The following is a 26958-nucleotide window of genomic DNA, read 5'->3' as shown; positions in this document are numbered from 1 at the left end:
ACCTTTACCGCCTCAGCCAGGCAGCCCCTCATCTTGCCATAAAACAGGACCAAATCCACATATGCAAGACAACTGTGACCTCACCAGAGTGTGAGGGAAAAGAGGTTGAAGAAAAAAGGATTCTTAAAATTAAATTTTGTCATTTAAGTTAGACAGAATAAAATATTGCTCTCTTAAGTATATTGTTGGGCTATGAATTTTATAATACTATATCATTTCATTCTTTATTTGTATCCAGTATTTCAATTGCAGGAGCTATTTCTGTGGAAGGCAAGTACTAACATGTCACCAGCTCATAGGTCAGAGAATCTGATATTGATCCTCTAATTAGAGAGGTGAGCAAATTGCTACCAAGCTTAACTTCTAGGTCAGAACATGTAATGTCAATTAACAACTGATAACCTAGATAATCAGTAGGAGTTTTAGAATATAATTTGCTGTTTCTCATTCATAATATTGCTGTTTTTAATTATATGATTCAGTCTGTGTTGCTAGTTCCAGGCTGCTATCCATTTGCTGTAGGCTATATATTTATATACAGTATATTTATATATAACTGAAATGTAACAAAATAACTATTTGATTGAATTATGGTGGATTCTTGTTTTATTGTTGTCGGCTATAAATTTGGCATTTTCAGTTAAACTTCATATCTATGAAATTTCAATAACTTGCTGTGCAAGAGATATATTAAACTTTGTTTTTAATACATGCTTGTATGCTAAATATCTGTTAAAACATGTTTTACTTTAATGTTGCAGTGAAGGTTATCTGGAATTTGTTAGTAACAATTATTATTATTATTATTATTATTATTATTACCGAGTCTAGCCATAAATACTGTTATAACTTAAAAAGTGAAAATTGCAAAAATTATGAGAAGTATTTTAATTTGCTGTTAGTATGTTGTTCTTATGGGCATTCTTTACACAAATCACCAATCACTTTTCAAAATGTTCACCTTTGGCACTGATACAGGCTCTGAGTCTTCTTGGCCACTCGTCAATGGCGGAACGGAGGACATCCGGGGGGAAATCTGCCACTGCTAACAATAAGGAATGCTTTAAACTTCCAATGGGGGGCGGGGGGTGTCTCTTCTTGCAGATGATGCTCTCAAGCACTGACCACAGTCGGTAGTCCAAAGGGTTCAGGTCTGGACTGTTACTGGGCCAATATTCAGTTGAAATGAAGTTGGGGACATGACGCTGAAGCTACCCTTGAGTTGACCTACCTTGTGGGCTGGAGCAGAATCCTGCTGGAAAGTCCAGGGTTGGTTTTGAAACAATGTGCCACTTAAGTTCTTCACAATAGGCTCCTAAACGGTGCTTTCGTACACTCTGGCGCTGGTTTTAATGCCCTTTTCGCAGAAATGCAGCTGGGTGGTGCCAGAATAACTCGCCACACTATCACAGAGGTGGGATGATAGGCTCTCTGAACTTTCGGAACCTTTTTACTGGCTTCCCAGAATGATGATGCACAAACCCTGTCGTTTTGCACATTGAAAGATTGTTCAATAGTGAATACCTTTTCATCAGTGAAGAGGATGTTTTGATGACCATTTTGTGCGTAACACTGCAGGAGATGTCGACATGTAAGCACTTCAGCTACTTTAGGCACGCGTCAAGGTAATGTACTGTTCATCGGCGATAAGCTCGTAGTCCAAGGTCCTCTGACAGAAGCCTTCTCATTGACCTTTTTGAAATGCTCATTTCACGGGCCATGGTAGCCTGCGTTCACACCGCATTTCTCCGAATACTAGCTGCCGCTGCCTTTTCTTGCTGCTGGAGTTCTGACACTGCGTCTGCGAACCTCCCTTGGACGATCCTCTACAGTCCCGGTTGCAGTGAATCGCTCACTGGTCCGGTACACAAACATACGACTGATTTTCAGCTTTTGCAGCGTCTCGAAAATGTCACTTGGAGATTTTCCAACTTTATGTAATGCTATTACTGCAACACAATTTTCATAATCACCCCATCCCATGTTGAAACCTGGAGCTAGATGATTCCTCTTTCACAGACAAGTTAACAATGGTTCAAGGTTAATGTGTGCACACTGGTAGTTCCTTACCTGCCAAACCGGATGTACATGTTGTGTCAAAAGTTTGTATCAGTATTTATTGCTAGACTGGGTATTATTATTATTATTATTATTATTATTATTATTATTATTATTATTATTATTATTATTATTATTATAGCAAAAATACAAATTAAAGTATGTGGTCAAGTGTGGTTTCCTGCCATATAGATCAGTCTCTACCTCCAAGAAGTTTTTTTACTCCCCTGTGGCTGGGAGACTCAGACGATGAATACACCCACGGTATCCCCCGCCTGTCGTAAGAGGTGACTAAAAGGGGCGACCAAGGGATGATTGTAATAGAACCATGAAACTCCTTGTGATTAGTACCACCACGCGGGGAACACCATGGGTCGCTTTTACTTGCGCGTAGTACCACTATGTTCGGTACCAAATAGGTTTGTGATTAGTAGCAAAAGAGTGCGTTGCCAGCTTTTACAGTACCTGTGATTAGTAGCAATATATGAATGACACCATGGGATGAGTGACACCCTGGTTCTGGCTTGCCTATGATTAGTACCCGCTATATGAGGAACACCACGGGATAGCACAAGTCCCTGTGGTTAGTACACTTATGTGATGAACACCATAGGTTTACGTTGCCTGTAAATGGCGCCGCAATGTGCGAAACACCATAGGTCATAATACCAATATAAATGGTCCGTTATTGGACATCACAAATTTTCCAGCTAACTCATTCCTGGTTGCCAGCGCTTCACCCCCGTGTGCTAAGTTGGGCTCATCAGTTGGCACTTAGCCCACCCACCAAGACAGGAGGCTACTGCGTAGGCCACCGAGTGGCTCCAAGTGGTCTACGCAGTGGCCTCCACGGTGTGCACTAACCATGCGTTTTGGTGGGTGTGCTAAGTGCCAACTGACGAGCCCAACTTAGCACACGGGGGCAAAGTGCTGTCAACCAGGAATGAGTTAGCTGGAAAATTTGTAATGTCCAATAACGGATCATTTATATTAGTATTATAAATTTACTCATTCAGGACAAATATTTCAGGTTCCCTATGGGAATCAACATCTATATCACACCATAGGTCTGTATTCCATGTGCGAATTTCATTACCTGCGAGTAGTACCATAATGTGTGGAGTCCACCTGGTGGCCATGATCGTTAAGGCGCTGAAGTCTAAAACAGTCTGACACCGAGGTTAGCCGGTTCGAGTTCTGTTGGTCGAAAAAAATTTCACCATCAGAATGTTTGCCGGCAGGGTAGGGGAGGTGGTGGTATACAGTTTCTAATCACTAGATTGCGTGCCAAAAGCCTGGATTAAATTCCAAACCTCTCTGCAGGGCTCATATGGAGTGAGGGCATATGACGCTATTAATGGTGATTCGTCCGTCGGATGGGGACGTTAAGCCTTGAGCAGACTCCTTGGTGCTATTCAACAGGAGTGGGCTATGTGCTGGCACCGGGTTTCACCCTCTCCCTACTATCATATATCACGTCATTCATTTCATCTCATTAACTCCTCTGATGAGGTTGACATCAGGAAGGGCATCCGGTCATAAAAACTAGCCACGATAGATTCATCTCACCTCATACCCAACTCCGTAGGAAAACAGGACATAGGTTGGACAAACAAACGACACAAAAGTACCATAATGTGTGATATACCACGAGTCTACGCTACTTTTGATTATTACTGTAACATGACAAATACCATGGTTCTACTTTCCTAGCGATAAGTACCATTATCAGGGGCCGGCGACTTGGATTTTGGACCCCTTTTGACTACAAGCATCATCGATTCAGTATCGTGCTATAGAAGCAGTCCCTTGGTCAGTAATACTATTGTTTTACACCAACTTCTGTGCATGTGAGACACTGTGGGTCGGTTCCACTGATTGTTTTAAATTAATGTCCATCCATTCATTCTTCGTCTTCACGTTTTAAATTCTGGTCAGTGGAGGATTTTGGACTTTTAATTTGTCATTTCATTTCGTACCATTAGGTGCCGATGACCTAGATGTTAGGCCCCTTTAAACAACAAGCATCATCATCATCATCATCCAAGAAGTTTTCTCTCATCCAGATTTCACATGCCTGCTCTTTCTGTAGCCAACCATATGCAATTATTCACATGATCATTCATCTTTTATTGACCTCACCCATTATCAAAGTTTGTAGTTTTACGTGACTGCTGCTATCATGATTGTATCCATGGAACCTGAACAAAGAGGGCTGAGTTTTAATTGCAAAAGTCCAGTGTGCCTTGGCAGGATTTGAACTGTGACCCCCTTCATATGCAGTCACCTGGCTCTTATGCTCCCCTACACCCAGTATCACTTGGCTACATATACATGCAAAATCTAGTGTTTCAATATAGCCATGGCATTGACAGTATCCATTAAACAGTTTGAAACATATTGGGATTAATTTTAAATATTCACTTTCTAATAGAACTGAAGGTCAGGAAGGGCAGTTGTAAACATAGTCCATATTTGAAACAGTTGGCAGCACTGTGTAGAACAAGAAGTTAGCTTTCCCTCCAAATAATTTCCCACCACATGCAGTGAAACTGTTGGATGTTGTGAGGGGTTTTTTTTTTTTTTTTCCTCCGTGTTCTAGATTAAAGTAAATGTTGCAACCACTACAAAATCTTTGAACAAGAATAAGCCATGATAAGGAAAGATAAGTTCAACCTTTCAGTTATTATTATTATAATAATAAAGTAGGAAGATTAAACAACTGTTTAAAAAAAGTTTACACGATACTGAACATATTAGAATGAAGGTACTCTGGTGTTAATAATTACCTCCAATAATTTTACATTGGGTGTGATTGTAAACATCTTCAGTGGTGTCACAGAAATCTCTGGGTATGTAGCCTTCTATTTAAAATTAGCACATTTGGTAGATTCTTGGCAGATTGTTTTAATTATTATATTCCGTTTTTTTAACAGGTATAAGATGCCAAGAACTTTTGCAATAAAAGACAGACGACCTATCCTATGTAAAATCAGGTGTTCAGAATGCAGTTAATAATATTATTGATGATGATGATGCTTGTTTTTTAAAGGGGCCTAACATCGAGGTCATCGGCCTCTGATGATATTATTAACCACATTTGTGCAAACAGGCAGGTGAAAGAACATTACAATTTTTCCATTTCTGTTCTGTGTCCACATAAATGGAAGAAAGGTCCCATTGCAAAACTAGGTGCTCTAAGACCTCCAGTTCGGAAACCTGACATTGAATAGGAAATTGTGATTTGCCTTATAGTGAGAACCCAAATTCGGTACCCCTGTGATAAGTAGGAAAACATTCATCCAAGTTTCCAGAAGATTTGTTTTATCCAAATTACTTGCTAAAGTATAGACCTTACAAACAGCCTGATCCATCTGTTGATGTCATACTGTGTCGTACTTCACGTTCAGCTCATACGACTGAGTTGGCCCTGCAGTTACAGTCACTTAACTATGAGTTTGCATTCCGAAGATGGTGGGTTTTCCATGCTTTCCCTCTTTCACACGAGACAAATGCTGGAAATGTACCATAATTAAGGCCACGGCCACTACCTTCACAATCTTAGCCTTTTACAATCTTTACATCGCTGAAAACCTTTGATGTGTTAGTGTGACTTTAAACCAGTATTTAAAAAAAAAAAAGAAAAAAAATCAGCTGATATGTTCCTGCCATCTGCTTCACATTCATCTGATATGCCACTACATTCTGCCTCACGTTCAACTGAATTATCACTGCCATTGACTTTTGCTTTATGTTCAGCTGACATGCCTCTCCCATCTACCTCACATTCAGCTAACACCTATAAAGACTGTGATCACTGCTTCTACTTCCTTTGAAATTGGACATACATCTAATAAATGACTTGAAGTTGTTGTTCTGGACTGGAATCAGATGTCTATTACCAAGAGAACTTGGCAGGCGTACTGCACAACGTGTTTAAGAGATATTCTCTAATATTGTGGAGAACTCTGTTCGAGATTCAAAAGCAACAGCAGATGTAAAAAGAAAAAATCCTCCAATTACATGATTGAAACAATCAAACTATGGAGAAGTGCTAATAACTGCAGAGGTTTTAGATACACTGAAAGATGCAGAGATGAAAAGAAGTGTGTGAAGATAAAATCATAAATAGGGTGAAACAGCAGTGTGTCGGTACTGATTTCAAGGCATTGGCCTTCATAGACGATGTGGTGATTTGGGATTGCACGGAGAATAAAGTACAGCAGGGACAACTAATTTAAGGAGTTTGGCCTATAAATTAGCCCTATGAGGACAGTAGCCATGAAGGTTGGCATAACAGGCAAAGAATGTTATGCTGGATGGAAAGAAGGTAGCAGAAGTTGATCCGTTCCAATATCTTATAACTCGAGATGGCAGTTGCTCAGATGAAATCGCCGATAGGATTCAGAAGGGAGCTCATTTGTACCATCAAGTCAGGAACCTCCTCTGCGAAAGCCAAATTCCTTTAATATCTAAGAAAACTTTGTATCAGGTCTTCTTTGTACCAGTAACAACATACGGTCTGGAAACTTGCACCATCAACAGAAGGGATAACAGCAGACTCCAGTCTACGGAAATGAAATTTCTGAGATCAGTGCTGGAGCAATTTCGCCATAAACGGAAATGACATTTCTGAGGTCAATGCCAGAGCAATTTCGCCAGATGTGCTTATCTTCAAGCAGAAGTGAGATGTTAGAGAATGCGGGAGTTACAGAGCCGTTAAACTCACCTGTCACACACTGAAAATTTGGGAATGTGTCATTGCCAGGTCACATCAAGAAAATTATGGATGTCCAGACTTTTTGGAACCAACAGAGGAAGCCATAGAGTGGATCACCCAACTGGACATTCTACTATAACTAAATCTTGCTCCCAAAAAACATGTTCCTTGTCTGTGTGTATTTGTAAATATTGTGTACTTGTATAGATGTAACTTGTTGCCATAGCCTATGCCAAATATAATAATCCATAGGAACCAATGTGGCTTCACAACTGGAGTCTCAACTAGTGATGCAATTCCAACGCTCCAAATATTGATAGAGAAACATTGTGCACTTCACAAGGATCTCCACATGGTTTTCATTGATTTAGAGAAAGCATTTGACTACGTCCCTGGGGGAATCGTTTGGACTGCATTACGACACCAAAATGCTCCAGGGGAATATGTGAGGCTTGTCTAGGACATGTACGTTTATCCCTCTACAAAGGTGAAGTATAGTTCTGGTATTTGTGAGAGTTTCCTTTTTGAGGTTGGTGTTCATCAAGGTTCATCTTTGAGCCCAATCCTATTCAATATAATTATTAACTGTCTCACAGAACAACTGATACACAACTACCATGGACCTTTCTATACGCGGAAGACATCGTCCTTGTTGGTGAAACACGTGAAGAGGTTGAGGCAGCCTTAGAAATTTGGAGATGAATGGACTCAAAATAAGCCGTAAGAAGACTGAGTATATGTTCTGTAACCTCACTAAGCCAGAAGTTCAAGGTCCGGAGCCGATGACCTTCGATGTTAGGCCCCTTAAAACAACAAGCATCATCATCAGCAGTTCAAGGTCCACTCAATACAATTTTCTTAGCGGATGAACCACTGGCAATGACGAATAAATTCTAGTACCTGGGCTCAGTTATTACCACCGATACAACAATTGATGATGACTTGAAGTGTCGCATCAATGTTGGGTGGACCAGATAGTGTTTGCTGACAGGCATCTTATGTGACAGAAGGATGCCTATAAAGCTCAAAGGCAAGATATACAAGACTGTTGTTTGACCTGCCCTCACTTATGGCTCCGAGTGTTGGACAAGGCGAAAGAAGCATGATCAACAAATGCATGTAATGGAAATGTGGATGCTGCGATGGTCAGCGGGTGTCACCCTATTGGACCTAGTGCGCAGTGAGCATATACGAGGATCATTTAATACGGTCCCTATCAGTGAGAAATTGGAGGAGTATCAGCTGCGCTGATATGGACACGTACAACGTCAAGATGAAGATCATCCCGTTAAGAGAGCTCTTGTAATCAAGGAGCCAAGGAGCGGACGTGGACGTTTGAGAGCAACATGGTGGTATACAGCCGAAAAGGCGTTGAATAGAAATGGCATTCCAGTGGCAGAGACATCCAACCGCAGGGAGTACTCTCTGAGGATCAGAAGAGCCGACGCTGAGTTATACTTGGGAACGTCCATTGTGGGTACACATACGGCCAGGAAAGAAGAGGAAGAAGAAAGCTGCTGAAAACTAGACGAGATAAAATCTGGAATGAAAAGGTCCATGAAGACATCCTACTGAAACCACTCAATGAAATTCTAGCAATGTCAAGATTGAGATGGTTTGGTCACTTGAAGATGATGGATCTGAAGAAGATAGCATGAAAATGGTTTGACAGAGATCTGGAGGGAAAGCGACCTAGGGACAGACCAAGGACACGATGGATCTCCCAAATAAAAGATCTACAAGAAAGAAGAGTGTAATTGTGCAAAGTTGAAGAAGTGTACTTGCATAGATATAAGTGGAGAGCGCCCTTGCACTGCACACGGGAAACTGGACACTGTTAAATGATGATGATGATGATGACTAGTAGGAAGAAACATGAGGCAAACGACACTAATGTGTTAAAATGAAAGATACATCAGAACAGAACTTGAAATTGAAGCAACAGATGATAGAACAATACTGCCTTGTGGGACCCGCCTCTTAATCATTACAGGATCAGATAATGCTTTTCCAACTCTGATTCTCAGAGTTCTATTTTCTAGAAATTTAGCCACCCATTCAGTCGCTCTTTTGTCTCGTCCAGTAGCCCTCATTTTAATCAATAATCTTCCATGGTCTATTGCTGGGCTGAGTGGCTCAGATGGTTGAATTTCTTACAAAATTGTACAAAACTATTTTCATCCTCCTAGTCAGTACTATATATTTTACATCCAATTAAGATGAAACTTCGAACATAGACATGTTTCGACCCAGCATTGAGTCATCCTCAGTAAGACACGTATAATGAATTAAGAACATAAGAAATACACAAAATGAAATGTTAGTTAAAAGGTTTTTTTTAAAGCATGATGGAAGTTTAAAAAACTGTGAAATGTTAATCGTTAAAACAGTCTTGAGCTGGAGGCCTTTCTGTTTCAACGTTTTTGTTGTTGTGGTTCAACTGGTATCTATATACTGTTGGCTTAGTTGTTGTGTTCCGACATAAGCAGTATTGAAGTTGAACCGTCTTGATTTTTAGTCTGTAAAATGGATAATATAAATTGAATAAATGTTGAAAAATGGTGACTAACGGGAACAACATTTAGATTAAGTTATGAATGAAAATTAACTTACGTTACGTGGCCCGCTTGTATCACCCATGTTCTCTGACTGCGGAGTCCAGCTCTCGACTGACTTGCTCCCGTAGTCGAGGCGCAAGACGTTTTGCTACAAGGAAATGGGGTGGGGCTTGTGGGAGAATAGGAATGTGCGGAATAATGGGGGCGGTGACTGAAACTGAGTGTAATAATTGTGAGTTCTTATGTTCATGTTTTTTACTACAAATGATCAGAATAAAAGTTTCCCATATTACGTTATTTTTTTTCATTTGTCTCATTTAATTTGAGGGCTGGGTTCTTATATTGATCCATACTGATGTAAAAATTATCTAAAATGTTGACTAGTGGACTAGTGCTTTCAAAACTAACCACACTAATGAAAGAATATTATTTAACTCTCACACAGTAAATACTAGCAATAAATACACAAATTCTGGGAGAGAGAGATTTATGGAATGTCAGGGATGCAGGTCAAGTTATGTCAGACAAACTGGTAGGACCTCCCTCATAAGATGTACAGATCATCGCAATGCTTTAAAATATAATCGTTTCTCTGCCATGAGTAACCATCACAAAGACTAGAATCAAAATTATACTACAATAGATCAAGATCCTTCTTAGGACGTTGGTGATTATTTGTATATTATTATTGCTAAATGTGAATGTGGCATATTTTTCTTTAGTTTTTGACTCTTTCGTTAAAGTAGTTGTTGGCATTGTAATATGTTTATTTTGTTCAAAGCTATTTCACGGATGGTCCTGATTTCTTTTTTCAAATTTTTCTTTGAGAGCAGGATTTTTAAAGCATTTTCTAACATGCTATTGTAGGCAGCTTTTTTGTGAGTTTAGGATGTATTGAATTTTGTTTAATGGTGTTAGCAGTGTAAGTTGGTTTCCGGTAAATGTTAAATGCCAGGTGATTATTCTTATGACGTGATAGTGTTATGTCTAAATGATTAAGCGAGTTATTGTTCTCATTTTCCATAGTGAATTTAATATTCTGATCTAAACTGTTGAGTAGTTCCAGAATTTCCTTTCCTTCGTTAATGCTGCTATCTATGATGGCTAGCACATCGTCGACGTAACATGTCCAGTATTTTATAGCTTTGATCTTATATATGACATGTGTGTTCTAAGTGGTCCATATATATGTTCACTAAAATACTCAAAGATGGTGCTCCTATAGGTAAACATGTCTGTTGGTAGATTTTATTCTCAAAAATGAAATAGTTATTACTTAAAGAGAATTTTAATAGGCCTATAAACTCATCCATTTCACCAAAGCTTAATTTACTGAATTTGGTTAAATTATTCCGTATCAAACTTATAGTGGTTTTAACGGGGATATTGGTATACATATTGATGACATCAAATGAAAGGATCTTGTGGTGTTCTGGTATCTTTATGTATTTTATTCTTTCGCAAAGTTCTATGGAGTTATTTATCGTTTTATTCGCTTGGTAGTGATAATGTGTACTAAGGAAATCTTGAATAAATTGAGATAATTTGTTCGTCGGGCTACCCCTAAAATTAATAATTGGTCTTATAGGGTGTTAGCCTTATGAATTTTTGGTAACATTTCACTACAGGTAACCTAGGGTTCCAGGCAATGAGTTTTTCTTTTCAAATTAATTGCAAAAGAAAGTACTATTATTGACTATTGATTTTAATTCTTTTTGCAGGTTATTTAAGGGATTCTTCTCGTTTACTTCAAATTTTTCTGCAAAAATTAATAAAACGCATTTGTTGGTGACTAATGGTAGGCAAGCTGGCCTACCTTTACAGTGAAAATTCCTTAACCCAGTTTTCATATGAGAAAAGACGTTTGATGACTTCTCCGTTGCGTTTCTAGGGTAGCGTTAAGAGCTCAATTTAATACAATCTTGCTTACAACGTGTACACTACCTAGCCTCGAATGCTGTATACAGTTAAAATTCCGTAGCAAATCAGCTAATGATATAGATGTTGATTCCTGTAGGGAATCAGAAACATTTGTTCAGAATGAGTAAATTTATAATACCAATAAGAATGGTCCATTATTGGACATTATAAATTTTTCAGCTAACTCATCCTGGCTGGGCCTATCACACGGGGGTGAAACGCTGGCAGCCAGGATGAGTTCGCTGAAAAATTTATAATGTCCTATAACGGACCATTCTTATTGGTATTATAAATTTACTCATTCGGAACAAATGTTTCTGATTCCCTACAGGAATCAACATCTATATCATTTGATGGCCAAGCAGGCATCAATTTTTGTTAGTGAGACAAAGTCTGTCATAGTGCATTGGCACTGCCGGTGGCTACAATTAGCCTACGCAGTGGCCTCTACGGTGTGCACTAGCCATGCGTCTTGGTAGGTGTGCTAGGTACTGTACCAGTAAAAGAGCCCGACTTAAGATTTATTTTTAACGCAAGCATGGAATAGTTCTCAGGGCTAAACTGGATGAATAATAGCTAGAGCTTGGTACAGGAGGCAGGGTCCTATCTACAAGAAAAATTTGAATCTGATTTGATAAGAGTTTATTCATGTAATGCATGATAAATTGCACATCACCTCATGGTAGATAGGGGTTGTCTTCCACATTGTCCTTTAAATGGCCCGGGTCTCCAGCTCACCAGGCCGCACCAGCTAGAACACGTTCTGGAAGATGCCCAAGTACTCCATCAAGATGCGGACGAACCATCCAGGTTGGTTGCATGGAATACGCCTCAAGTTCCCGATGCTCGTGATGACCTCCGCTGGTTCGTGACTATGTTGAGGGTAATCACATTACCCAAGTACAATGAGGTTGGTAGAATCAATGTAAACTCCGAAAATGTGCTCTTCGTCACTCGCAGAATAAATCAAATTTCATGAAAACCTTGAGTAATGAGTTTTCTCACCACTAGTAAAATCACGAGACAAAGTTCATAAAGACTTTTAAGAATCCACTCTTTAACACTCATGGAAGTGACAAGTCCGTGGTCATGAAGACTTTCAATAATGTCATAGTTCATCAATGAAAAAAATTACAAGTCTTTAAGTAATCACTGGCAAAGATCACATGTCTATGCTCATGGAAACTTCGAATAAATTTAGAGTTCATCACTCGTGTATATTACAAGTCTTCGAATAATCACTGGCGAAAAGTTAGAGTCCAACACTGGTAAATATGCCAAGTCTTTAAATAATCACTGGCGAAAAGTGAAAGTCCATCACTGGTAAATATTACAAATCTTATTTATAAAGACTTAGAAAAATTCAGAGTTCCTCAACACTCGTAAATATTGCAAGTCCCATTTATAAAGACTTAGAAGAATTCAGAGATCCTCAGTGAGACTATAACCACACGAAGATCGAGTAGGGCCACGTTAACTACTCGACTGTCACTGATAGACTGAGATATCAGGCTATATGGAGCCCTCCTTATATTTGGTTTGGGACAACTACGTCACATATGCCGTGAAGCTGGTTATCTCCTGAATCCCTTGACGGATTTTCTTGAAATTCAAGCATTGCGACGTTCATGTAATTCCTTTTAAAATGACATGTTGATCAAGTCGCTACCACAATTATTATAGGAGTTATAAATTTTTTCTCCATCGAATGTTCCGGAAGGTACGACGCTTGAATCTGGAACATACGAGTTCAGGCTAGCTACACGTGGCATGACAGGCGGATGATCTAACTAGCCCCTGCGGCTACGTCACGCATACAGCTGTTCTCAGCTTGCTTGCTCGTCCTGCTGAATGTAAACAAACCAGGCTTACACGGAGCAATACGCGTGGTGATAAAATACGATCATCTCTCAAAAAATATGCATGTACAGGTCGTAACCGGTACAGTACCAACTGATGAGCCCAGCCTAGCACACGGGGGTGAAACGCTGGCAGCCAGGATGAGTTAGCTGAAAAATTTATAATGTCCAATAACGGACCATTCTTATTGGTATTATAAATTTACTCATTCGGAACAAATGTTTCTGATTCCCTACAGGAATCAACATCTATATCATTTGATGGCCAAGCAGGCATCAATTTTTGTTAGTGAGACAAAGTCGGTCATAGTGCATTGGCACTGCCGCTGGATACAATTAGCCTACGCAGTGGCCTCCACGGTGTGCACTAGCCATGCATCTTGGTAGGTGTGCTAGGTACCAACTGATGAGCCCAGCCTAGCACACGGGGGTGAAACGCTGGCAGCCAGGATGAGTTAGCTGAAAAATTTATGATGTCCAATAACGGACCATTCTTATTGGCATTGCAAATCAGCTAGTCGGTTATATAGCTGTGTGTAGAACTACGTACAGACTGCAACATGTAAGCTGTAGTTTTCTCTCTTCTGTGAGATATTGTTGACATTGAAGACTTTTCACAATGAAATCTGTCATTGTTTCAAATATTTCCTTTGTCATGGTATAAATCTGTTCAGTTTCTCCACAAACTCTTGTGCATTGCGATATATAGGCTACTATTATCTTCTTCTATGTTCTTACATGTGACAAATGTAGTAATATGTTTGGATGAAATACCATATTCAGTCTTAAGATTGTCAATAAAAATAATCAGACCTTTGAAATTGTCCAGGCCAACCATTTTAGACACTTCTAGTGCCCACATTTGCAGATGTCGAGTAGTGAACTATATGATCTATCTAATTAGGACATTGCATGGTCTTTTAATGTTTGTAATTGTGACAGGCTGTTTCCTTTGAAGTGAGCTCCTTCTTGTAATTTGCTAGTCACATGATTTAAAATTAACTTGCAATTTGACTTTCGTCTAATGCATTTAGTTCTTTTTGTTGGAGTTGAGGCCACAATATTGTAATAGTCTTCGTAAATGTTCTTCAGTATGCCATCATTAATATCTTCCAATACACTAGCTTTGACGGTACCCGTTGCTCTGGAGATGAAAGTCTTGTATTGCTTGAACAGCCACCTTCAGGTGCAGGTGCTTTCTCTCCTCTCTCCTTCAAAATCAGTATATCTATCCAGCATAACTTCATACATTTCTGTGTCATCCCCATTTTATTCTGCATTATGCTATATAATATATTCACAAATTCCATTTTCCTGACTCTGATTGTGTTTCCATATTCAGCGCATCACAACTTGGTCTCTGATATTTCGACGCCATTCATGGGATCAATTCACCTCTACTTCTGCAACTGAACACTGCAAGAGAGACAATCGTTCTGCAGCTATATTAGCTATAGGCTATTAGTTGTCAGTACAAATACAATATATCACCGTCTAATGACGCTAGCAGGCAACTGCAGAGTTTTGCATGGAAAAGTCACAGATCACTGTTTTAGTGATGAATGATCTATATTTTAAGCATGTTTTATGTGGTTCAGAACGTATACTGCTGCATTTTAGAAAACAGGTTACATTAAATTTTAAAGAAGTTACAACTGAAAATTAGCAAGTACTAGAGTACTTACCATCAAGGAGAGCTGGAACTCCCCAAGTGAGTGAAGCTCACAGCCCATACATCCAACCTGTAGGATGGTCCACAAGAAAAGACAACAAATTTTCATGCACTCCCACAAAGCATCCAGCAATCGTAGTGAATCAGAAAATAGGCAAACATAAAATGTGTCCAATAGAAATGCAGGGTTTACCTTCTGATGTTCCTTTAACCAATCAAAATCCTACCTGCTGAAAACTACTGGCAATTTCCATAACTGAGTTTTTAGGAAGCTTCATATTGCTGACAGGATACAGAACTGTTTGGTAATATCTCCACATGGCAGTTCCAAAAGTACATTATAAAATCTTGAAAGTTTGTTCCAGAACAATAAGCTGATTAAAAACAAACTCATAACACCCAGCACAAGTCTCATGGACGATAGTAGCAAATGTTAACATTTTTTTCTTTTGGCAGTTTTATATTGGCATTGTAGGTATGTGGAATGTTTGACAATGGGCTCATTTCAATTTCAGATCATTCCGAATTTGGATGTTTAGGAAAAATATTTCCTTTATTAATACAAAAACACTTAATATTTGTACCATTTTGTATAATTATTTTGACATGTGTATTTATGACTTTGGGATAGGGGTCATATCTCTCTTACTTTTTAGAACCCTGATGAAGATGTGAGTGGTCAGATAAAGTGATTAAGGTTATAAAACATTAAATTCTAAATTATTTCTCTCCTCTTGAATGAATGTTTTGTTATTTTAATTGCTTTTCACAAAAATCCATACAACAGATATTCCCTTTTTTTTTATATACTTCAGATTTTAAGTTTTCTCCTTAAACTTCCAATGTATTAGAGCAATATTTATATGAAACAGAGATTTCCTCTTGTATTTTCTTCTTTCGTTTTGGCCAACTATGGACTATGTTAATTCGAATTCAGCTTCGTCTGTTTCTGGGCTTTAATCCTTGTCCAGTTCTCCTTCATCCTTTCACTCTGCAATCTCCTCCTTTCTTCTGTCCATGGCTCTTGGGTACGGGATCAAACTTTTCCTTGAAACCTCTTCGTGGCCTTGATCCTCGACTTGTAAGCATCCTTGTTGCTGATTTCCATTCCTTTTATTCCCATTTCTTCCAGGTCCTTCTTCACCTCCCAGTACCAGCGCACTGTAGTTTTCCCTTTGCTTATGTTATTATACAAGGCTGGGAAATACAAGGCCTCGATGGCCGTGAAACTGGTTCAGCTCGGGCTCGTGGAATGCATCGTTTTGCCGCTAGGTGCACTCTTCTTAGTTATATCATTCAAACATTCATGAGCGTGTCAAGATGTAATTTTGCAGTTTATGACCTTTCTTGTGCTAGTGCAGGTGATTATAATTTTAGTGACTGAAATTAATGACCGTATTTACGTAATATGAACATCGGATATTTCTTAAAAAACATTGTGTACTGTAGTGTTCCTTACTGTAAATCAAGGACCTCAAAAGGATGCGGTATTTCATTTCACAGATTTCCAAAAAATGAGGAACTTAAAACTAAATGGTGTTTGGCAATTTCTCATCAAGGAAATAGACTGGGATCTCTGTGGAAACCTAGTGTGCATTCCACTGTTTGCAGTAGGCATTTTAAGGACTGAGATTAGTATAAATACAGCACTATAAATCCTGCTTTCGAAATGACATTCAATCTGTATTTCAAGTTATCCCGGACACAAACAAACATAATCACATAAGGGGAAGGCTACAGAAGTGGGAAATGAAGATAAACTCTACAAGAAAATTGAAATACATGTAGAACCAACCATATCTACAACCAGTGATAAGGAGGACACTCCACCTGTAATTATCAGTGAACCATTTTATGAAACCACAGGCACAGAGTGTTCTATTAAACTGTATAGCACTAAAGTAGGTTTGAAACTGAAAAGAATAGTTAGAAAATGTAGGAAGCAAACAGCACTTACAGTGAAGCTGACAAATATTACCACTTAAAAAAAAAAGGATGCATCAACTTAAAAATTTAAAAAAAAATCAACATGGACTAAATAAAATTACAGAACTAACTGAACAAGGTGATCTGAAAGCAAATTTCTTGATTGAGCAGATTCAAGCTTTTTGTAAACAGAAGTGTGAATTAAATTCAGAGAGAATACTATAAAGGTTTGCATATTACTGTCCAACAGGTCATCCAAAGGCTACAGGTTCCTAAGATCTCTTAATATTTTGCACCTTTTGCAACTTACATTGACCATTCCAGAGGAGAGATAGGAATTACTTCTTTTGTATGAGCTCATCTGATTGCAGAAAATAAATCTTTACAGCACGATAATGAAAAGGTTGCTTCTCTCACCATAGATGAGATGGCAATGAAATCAAAGCTGGTCTATGACAGGAATTTGGATAAGCTTCTTGGAATGACTGACGTACTGTAGAGAGAGATGCAGTCTGTATTGATGACAAGCTTTCTAATAGATTGCTCTGCGTTCTGTTCAAAGGTCTTTCTACACATTACAGTATTCCTGTGTCATATTATTTTACATACAGCAAACCTTTGAACAGAAAAGTTTTAAAGCTAAGTTAGGCCAAGTAGTGAGTGATGTGAGATTCAAATGATGACTCTGAACTGGAGGCCCATTACAAATACTATTTTTTAAGTATTAGCTTTTACATGTGTATAAACTGACTATAGATTCTCACAAACAATTTAAAACACCTTTGCAAATTTGTATAAATTTGTGTTGACTGGGTCCAGATTACGACAACTCATAACCTCAAGATATGATGTAAATAAGTTTCCAACAAGATATGTTAACATCATATTGACAGATTATTTGCACTACAACAAAAATTTATCATAAGCAACATTCAGAACACATGGTTTCTTCATCATCATCATCATCATCATCATCATCATCATCATCATCATCTGTTTGCCCTTCTAGCGAGTATCATATTTAGCTATACAATAGCGAATTTTCACAAGCACATGTCACAAGATCCATGCTGGACATAAAAAGACATTCAAAACTTGTCTTAGAAAGGCAATCCTAGTGGGATAGATGAAAACTAAATTCAGTGACCCCACTTCTCACTTCTCATTGCTCATTTCCCAGCCTTGTATAATAGCGTAAGCAATGAGTTTACATACATACATTATCATTATAGACTGTTATGCCATTCAGCGTTCAGTCAGCAAGCCTCTGAGAATTTACTAAACGTCGCCACAATCCTCGATTTGCAACTAGTGTTGTGGCCTCACTTAGTTCTATACCTCTTATCTTTAAATAGTTAGAAACCGATTCTAACCATCGTTGTCTTGGTCTACCTCTACTTCTCTTACCCTCCGTAGCAGAGTCCATTATTCTCCTAGGTAACCTATCCTCCTCCATTCGCCTCACATGACCCCACCACCGAAGCCGGTTTATGCGTACAGCTTCATCCATCGAGTTCATTCCTAAATTAGCCTTTATCTCCTCATTCCAAGTACCCTCTTGCCATTGTTCCCACCTGTTTGTACCAACAATCATTCTTGCTACTTTCATGTCTGTTACTTCTAACTTATGAATAAGATATCCTGAGCCCACCCAGCTTTCGCTCCCGTAAAGCAAAGTTGGTCTGAAAACAGATCGATGTAAAGATAGTTTCGTCTGGGAGCTGACTTCCTTCTTACGGAATACTGTTGATCGCAACTGCGAGCTAACTGCATTAGCTTTACGACACCTTGATTCAATCTCACTTACTATATTACCATCCTGGGAGAACACACAACCTAAATACTTGAAATTATCGACCTGTTCTAGCTTTGGATCACCAATCTGACATTCAGTTCTGTTGAATTTCTTACCTACTGACATCAATTTAGTCTTCGAGAGGCTAATTTTCATATCATACTCATTGCACCTATTTTCAAGTTGCAAGATATTAGACTACAGGCTTTCGGCACAATCTGCCATTAAGACCAAGTCATCAGCATAGGCCAAACTGCTTACTACATTTCCACCTAACTGAATCCCTCCCTGTCATTTTATACCCTTCAGCAGACGATCCATGTAAACTACAAACAGCAAAGGTGAAAGATTACAGCCTTGTCTAACTCCTGTAAGTACCCTGAACCAAGAACTCATTCTACCATCAATTATCACTGAAGCCCAATTGTCAACATAAATTCCTTTGATTGATTTTAATAATCTACCTTTAATTCCATAGTCCCCCAGTATGGCGAACATAGTTTCCCTTGTTACCCTGTCATATGCTTTCTCTAGATCTACGAAACATAAACACAACTTCCTATTCCTCTCGTAGCATTTTTCAGTTACCGGCGCATACTGAAAATCTGATCCTGACAGCCTCTCTGTGGTCTGAAACCACACTGGTTTTCATCCAACTTCCTCTCAACGACTGATCGCACCCTCCCTTCCAAGATGCCAGTGAATACTTTGCCTGGTATACTAATCAATGAGATACCTCGATAGTTGTTGCAATCCTTCCTGTTCCCTTGCTTATAGATAGGTGCAATTACTGCTTTTGTCCAATCTGAAGGTACCTTACCAACACTCCACGCTAATTTTACTACTCTATGAAGCCATTTCATCCCTGCCTTCCCACTATACTTCACCATTTCAGGCCTAATTTCATCTATTCCTGCTGCCTTATGACAATGGAGTTTATTTACTATCCTTTCCACTTCCTCAAGCATAATTTCACCAACATCAGTTTCCTCCTCCCCATGAGCTTGGCTGTTTGCAACACCACCATGATGATTTCCTTTTACATTGAGAAGATGTTCAAAATATTGCCTCCACGTCTCCAGTGATTCCCTGGGATCTATTATGAGTTCACCTGAATTACTCAAAACACTGTTCATTTCCTTTTCCCCTCCCTTCCTAAGATTCTTTATTACTGTCCAGAAAGGTTTCCCTGCTGCTTGACCTAGCCTTTCCAGGTTATTACCAAAATCTTCCCATGACTTCTTTTTGGATTCCACAACTATTTGTTTCGCTCTGTTTCTTTCATCTACGTACCAATCCCTGTCTGCCTCGGCCCTTGTTTGGAGCCATTTCTGATAAGCTTTCTTTTTACGTTTACAGGCTGCTCTCACTTCATCATTCCACCAAGATGTTCGCCTTTTCCCATCTTTACACACAGTTGTCCCTAGGCATTCCCTTGCTGTTTCTACTACAGCATCCCCGTATGCCACCCATTCACTTTCTATATCCTGAACCGGCTTACTGTCTACTGTTCGAAACTTCTCACTAATCATATCCATGTACTTCTGTGTAATTTCCTCGTCCTGGAGATTTTCTACCCTTATTCGTTTGCAGACAGATTTCACTTTCTCTACCCTAGGCCTAGAGATACTTATTTCACTACAGATCAGATAGTGGTCTGTATCATTGAAAAATCCGAGAAAAACTTGTACATTCCTAACAGATTTCCTGAATTCAAAGTCTGTTAATATATAGTCTATTATGGATCTGGTACCCCTAGCCTCCCATGTGTAGCAGTGAATAGCCTTATGCTTGAAGAATGTATTCGTAACAGCTAAACCCATACTAGCACAGAAGTCCAGCAAACGCATCCCATTCCCATTAGCTTCCATATCTTCCCCACATTTACCAATCACCCTTTCGTATCCTTCAGTTCTATTCCCAACTCTCGCATTGAAATCACCCATTAGCACTATTCTATCCTTGCTGTTGATCCTGACCACGATGTCACTCAATGCTTCATAAAACTTGTCAACTTCATCCTCATCTGCACCCTCACATGGTGAATATACGGACACAATTCTTGTCCTAATTCCTCCTATTGACAAATCTACCCACACCATTCGCTCATTTACGTGCCTAACAGAAACTATGTTGCGTGCAATGGTATTCCTGATATAGAGCCCTACCCCATACTCTGCCCTTCCCTTTCTAACACCCGTCAAGTACACTTTATAATCTCCTATCTCTTCCTCATTATCTCCCCTTACCCAAATATCACTTACTCCTAGCACATCCAGATGCATCCTCTTTGCTGACTCAGCCAGTTCTACCTTCTTTCTTCCATAAGCCCCATTAATATTGATAGCTCCCCATCGAATTCCATTTCGTTCGCCAAGTTGTTTCCAAGGAGTCCCTCGCCTGTCAAATGAGAGTGGGACTCCATTACTCCCATAGGTCCGAGGCTTGCTTAAAGTGTTCTGAGCTCGGTAAATTCATGAAGCAGGATGCTGCCCTACTTGCACATAGTCCAAGTGAGGATCTCTCCTCTAAAGGGTTATGGACCACCTGTGAATTGTTTAGTCCTAGCCGCCTGAGCACAAGGAGGGCCACGACTCAGAATATGTCCGAGATGCCCACTCCCATTCGATAGCAACTGGTATCCCTACTCTCAGGACCACTTACTTCCCGATTTAAAAAAATGATTGATTGGTCAGTCTTCCTGAGTTCATTCTGTAGATATGTCCGAAGAACATGGCTCTCCCCTTCCGGGTGGTATATGAGATCTTTTCCATCTTGAGATATAATTCTTGGTTTCCTTTCTTTCTGTACGATCCATCCCCTGTTCTTCAAGGTCCCAGTATCTTCCTCAGAATCTTTCTGTTCACTAGTTCTAACTTCTTGACCAATCCTCTTTTTATCAGGTTCAAACTCTCAGCTGCATATAAAGCCTTCAGGTGGATTATTGTCTGGTAGTTTCTGACAAGGGGGCATTCCCTACTCGTCACCACCGATTTCGCTCAAATTTATAGAACGTGCAGATCTTGGCTAGAAATGAAAGTACCCAAAGTGGGAACTGCAGATGGCCAAGCTTATAGAAAACAAACATAAAAATAATAATGTTGACGCGGCTCTCGCACTGTATAAGCCACTTACGTTAATGCGTACGTCGAGCAGTAGTTGGCATAGTGGTAAGAACTTGGACTAGTAATTCGATGGTCGTGGGTTCGACTCCCCATGTGGAGAATTTTTTTTTTTCAATTTTTATATTATTCATTTATTTTAATTTATTTATTTGTATGCAAAAGGCATATAGGACGTCATTTTTTTAAATGAGCGCACAATTGTAGAAAATTTGGAGTTGCGAACTTTCCCGACATGTTCAAACAGAAATTCTTCTTTTTTCTCATTTATTGGCTATCTCCTCTCCTTGGAGAATGTGCCATAAACGTGAATAGTCGTTTTGCTGTAAGATTTGTTTTCACCTGACAAGTGAAGTTTGCTCCTGGCGGCTGTACACAAACAATAGATTCTTGGCACAGGTAAAAATGTCTGACAATTAAATCCCAATTTCTTACCTTTTCTATGCCTTTTGCATATAAATAAATAACATGAATTATTTACCTCTTTGCTTAATTGAAAAATGAATAATATAAAAGTTGACAGAAAAAAAATCAGTCTCCACACAAGGAGTTGAACCCCCGACCATCGAATTATCAGTACGAGCTCTTACTGACACCCCCAACAACTGCTCGGGGTGTGCACTAACATAAGTGGCTTATACGGTGTGAGAGCCGCTTCAGCATTATTATTTTTATGTTTATTTTCTATATGCTTGGCCATCTGGAGTTCCCACTTCGGGTACTTTCATTTCTAGCCAAGCCCTGCATGTTCTATAAATTTGAGCGAAATCAGTGGTGACGAGTAGGGAATGCCCCCTTGTGAGTTTTGCATCTTGTATTTATGTTAATAAGTTTTTTTACTGATCCAATGCTTATGTCTTTTTTAATTACTGATCTATATTTCAGATTTCTCTTATTAATGCCATATTTTCAAATCATTGTCCATTCAGGGTATTCTTAATGAAAAAAAAGACTTCTAAATACTGTTCATATTCTTATAGATTAATATTTGTATAATGAAGTTATATATATATATATATATATACACACACACAGAGAATTATGAAAAGGAACACAGAACAGGGTAAACAGGGGAAACGAAGCAAAGAGGAGACAAGGACAAACATAAAAACATTAAAACACAAAGGCAATCTCCACTTCTTCAAAACTGACATCTTGAGATAGATGAGCTCAGTCCCAGTACTTTTGTGTTTTCATGTTTGTCCTTGTTTCCTCTTCCCACAATGACCTCTCATTGTGTTTATCCTATTTCTATGATCCTATCTTTCGACTTTATCACTTGTTGTTCATTTCTATTGCCAATATTTGTAAAACATGTGAATCGGTTATATAAAAGCTGATTGCAGGTTTTTCACTGATATGCAGATGATGGTAATGAATCTACTGATAATTATATCATCTCTTCAGTGTCAAATTATTTAATGATCATATGAAACTACTTCCACAAAATGATATTTAGGTGATTTCTTGTTTGGAACATTGGTAAACATTTGTGCTTTTTGCTAACATTTTTGGTGTTTCTAAGAGGATATGATTCTGATTTGTAAATTCAGTTTTACTTCTGATTTGAAACTGTGATTAAATTTTATTAAAATGACTTTGTGTTCACTGATTATGCAGTGAAAATAGAATTAATGGTATAGTATTCTTGGATATTTTTGGGAAGTAGAAACACATTAAGCTTCTTTTTCTCACTAAATGTCTTGAGATAAATGTTCTGTGCTCAGAGAGAGAGAGAGAGAGAGAGATATCATAGGGCTGGGCATTCCCATCCCCTCACTTCAAATAATCAATACTCTAGTAGCTGCCCCTTGCAGTGCCATGCCAACATATTGGAGCCATTGTTATGTGCTTAATCTGATTCATATAAAAATGTGCTTTATTCCTGTATGCTATATCTAAACATAGGCCAGTTTGTGGCTATAAGTGTAAGAGACTTAGAAAAGTGTGTGAGGTAATACAATTCCAGGTTCCAGCACACAGTGTGTTTGTGAATTGTATGAAGGTCAAAAGAAGGCTTGGCACAGCACAGTTTTGCCTTCTCTTCTCATATGAGTCAGAGAGAAGTTAGTGCATGTGACTCATAAATGTGTTCAGTTATTCTTGTCATCACAAGATTTGGAGTAAACTACCTTCAAATGCAGTGCTAGAAAAAGTGACAAGTTGGATTATGGCATCTAAAGTATTAGTTAAGATTCCAACTGTGCCTTTCTCTCAAGTAAGTGAAAGTGATAAATTATATTTACATCTTATTGTCATAATCTTTATAAATATGTTATAAACACAACGTTGCTCTTCTTGGTGTTATATTATTTTTATTTTGGAGGGATGGGTTGGGAGGAGGGTAGGGAAGGAAGTTTGCACACATGTAGACATAGTTTGAAACCAAAATTTTGTTAACATTTTGTTAAGTTAAATTTAACTCAGTGCCTGTGTTTATACTTCATTGCATGTTGATAATGTGGAGTTTGTAGTGAATATCTTCCATGCTTCAAACATGGCTACTTGAAAGTATGATATGCAGTTTTCAAACTATGATATTTAGCTGCCATATGGGATTGACTGTTGTCATTTAACCCATAACTACCACACATGGGCCCAGGGGACCAGAGACAAATTTGTTTTCCGTTTCCTGTGTCAGCAGTTGGTAGCCTAGAGCTGGGTTACTATGTACAGTATGCTCCCACTCTTCAGTCAGCTTTGGGGTGTCCATTGTGCTCAGTTCATTGTTGTACTAGGTCTGCTATAAATAACAGTCGTTGGGTCCTCTGAACCCATGGGTGTCTTAAGTGTAACATTTTTTGTTAAATGTGCTTAGTTGGTTTTGTAAGTTATAGTGGGAAACCTTGATGACGAACAAATCCTAGAACTTTAATATCAGACATCCAGTGGTACAGAAGATACCTCTGATATGACCTCATGCTTTTCTGTGTTAGACTAGTTTTGTTGTATAGTATTCTATAGTGTACTCGTCCTTAGAATTGTGCACGATAGTATTCTGATCTATGCAGCATTCCTTTCTGGCCATGGGTTGCTATCATTTGGAAGCAATATCTTTTATCTTGCATAGTTAGAGCCCTGCACGGATGCGGAAGTTATTGTCTTGGCGGATGTTAACTGTAAAGCAGTGCAGATAATTTTGCTAATAATATTTTACAGTATCCTCGGATAATAATTTGCGGGTGCAGATAATGAAGTTTATGAATTTTCACTCAGGTATACTCTTATTTTTGCTTGTTAGGTGACCCTTGACAGTGGTATGGGAGAATTGTGCTATATATAAAGAGCCTTGAGACCATAAAGCCATAAATCTGACCTAAGCCCAACTGGCTCCTGTCCGCAGTTAATGGAAGGAAGGAACAAAGGTCAATACGCAATCCTGACTTCACATCAGATCTTAGAGGATTGAATTAATGGCATTCATAGATCTAGAAAAGGCATTCAATTATCTTGACTAGACCAAGCTATTTGAGATTCTGAAGGTGATCGGGATCAGATACCGAGAAAGAATTATCGACAATCTGTACAAAAAAGCAGTCTGCAGCAATAAGAATTGAAGGCAGTGGAAAAGAAGCAACATTCCAGAAAGAAGTGAGGCAAGGCTGCAGTTTATCCCCTCTCCTTTTCAGTATTTACACGGAACAGGCAGTAAAGGAAATCAAAGAAGAATTCGGAAAAGGAATCGCAAACCAAGAAGAGGAAATTAAAGCTCTGAGATTTGCCAATGATATTGTTATTCTGTCTGTCTGAGTCTGCAGATGATCTGGAAAAATTACTGAATGGTATGGACACAGTCTTGGAGAAGAAGTACATGATGAAAATAAATACTGTAAATCTAAAACAAGGGTAATGGAATGCAGTTGAATGAAGTCAGGTAATGCAGAAAATAATTAGATTAGGAAATGAAGTCTTAAGGGAAATAGATGAATATTGTTACTTGGGTAGTAGAATAACAAATGACGGCAGAAGTAAGGGGGTATAAAATGCAGATTATCACAAGCAAGGAAGACCCTTTTTAAGGAAAGAAATTTGCTCACTTCGAACATTAGAAAGGCATTTTTTAAGATTTTCATCCGGAGTGTGGCATTGTATGGAAGTGAAACATGGACAATAACTAGCTCAGAAAGAGAATAGAAGCTTTTGAAATGAGGTGTTACAGAAGAACGCTGAAGGTGAGATGGGTAGATCGAATCACAAATGAAGAGATATTGAATCGATATGCTGAAATTTGACCAGAAGAAGAGACAGAAATAGGGCACTTCTTAACATGTTCACTGAGTATTAGCAGAACGTGACATACCCACCAACCTGAGCAAAATATTTGTGTGGGACTCTTTAAAAGTTGAAATTACCGAAGTTTTGTACGTTGGTAGGACGAGTTCGAACTCGTGGACTTATCCCACTCACGTGCCTGGTGCGTGACCTGCACGGTGCTTGAAATAGAGAAGTAATACTGGTCACCAGACGGATCATGCGCCATGCGCGTTGGTAGATTACTGTGCATTATTTACCGCGGATAGCAAACAAATGCATATGTTACAGACATAAATATATTCATATTTACACTTCTCTATTGCAGAATTTGACAAACAAAAATGAAATTGGCTAATTGGGTGGGTCTCGTGATGTTGAAGGAACCACATTGTCGGCCATCTGAAAAAAATATGAATAAAATGATAACATAAGCATTACGACGCAGTCAAAAATGATTACTGCACGTTCTTTCAAGTTACTTATAAATGTGATGCAGGAATAAATGACAATTAGAAGTTCTTTCGTGTTATACACATATATGATGCAAGAATAAATTACAAGTTCAGTTCTTTTACTGAACATATTGCAGTAGTGGAATTTATTTATTTCAAAAGCAGAATCTCTCGTAATTCTCTTGAAGAATTAAACAGAAAATGCAGTGTCTTACCTCGCATTGAAGTGGTCTTGCTGCTTGAAGATCTCATAAATTAATGATGACGTATGACAACAACTCTGTCCGCCTCCATAGCGTAACGGTTAGTGTTATTAGCTGCCGTCCTTGGGGGCTCGGGTTCGATTCCTGGTACTGCCAGAAATTTAAGAATGGCAGGAGGGCTGGTATGTGGTTGAACTGGTACATGCAGCTCACCTCCAATGGGGGTGTGCCTGAAAAGAGCTCCAACCCCTCGGGATGAGGACACAAGTTTACGTTTTGCCAGAAATTTAAGAATGGCAGGAGGGCTGGTATGTGGTTGAAATGGTACATGCAGCTCACCTCTAATGGTGTGTGCCTGAAAAGAGCTGCACCACCTCGGGATGAGGACACGAGTTTACTTTACTTTACAACAACTCTGG

General features: G+C 38.8%; 1 protein-coding gene across 2 annotated transcripts in view; it reads left to right on the top strand.

The window, feature by feature from the left end:
• LOC136878856 (caprin homolog) overlaps positions 1-26958 on the top strand; it is a 100082-nt gene that overhangs the window by 4715 nt on the left and 68409 nt on the right. The window contains exon 1 of one of the 2 annotated variants that reach the window (XM_067152396.2): positions 23512-23848. The exons of the other annotated variant lie outside the window; for it this stretch is intronic. Within the exon in view, the coding sequence (XP_067008497.1) occupies positions 23801-23848 (48 nt within the window). The 5' untranslated portion in view covers positions 23512-23800. Of the gene's footprint in view, positions 1-23511; positions 23849-26958 lie in introns of those variants that run through there. 2 annotated transcript variants of the gene reach the window in all.

The sequence above is a fragment of the Anabrus simplex genome, chromosome 8, assembly GCF_040414725.1.
Source record: "Anabrus simplex isolate iqAnaSimp1 chromosome 8, ASM4041472v1, whole genome shotgun sequence".
NCBI classification, from domain to species: Eukaryota; Metazoa; Arthropoda; class Insecta; order Orthoptera; family Tettigoniidae; genus Anabrus; species Anabrus simplex.
The sequence above is the reverse complement of the archived record's forward strand: the minus strand, read 5'-3'. Positions and strand labels throughout refer to the sequence as shown.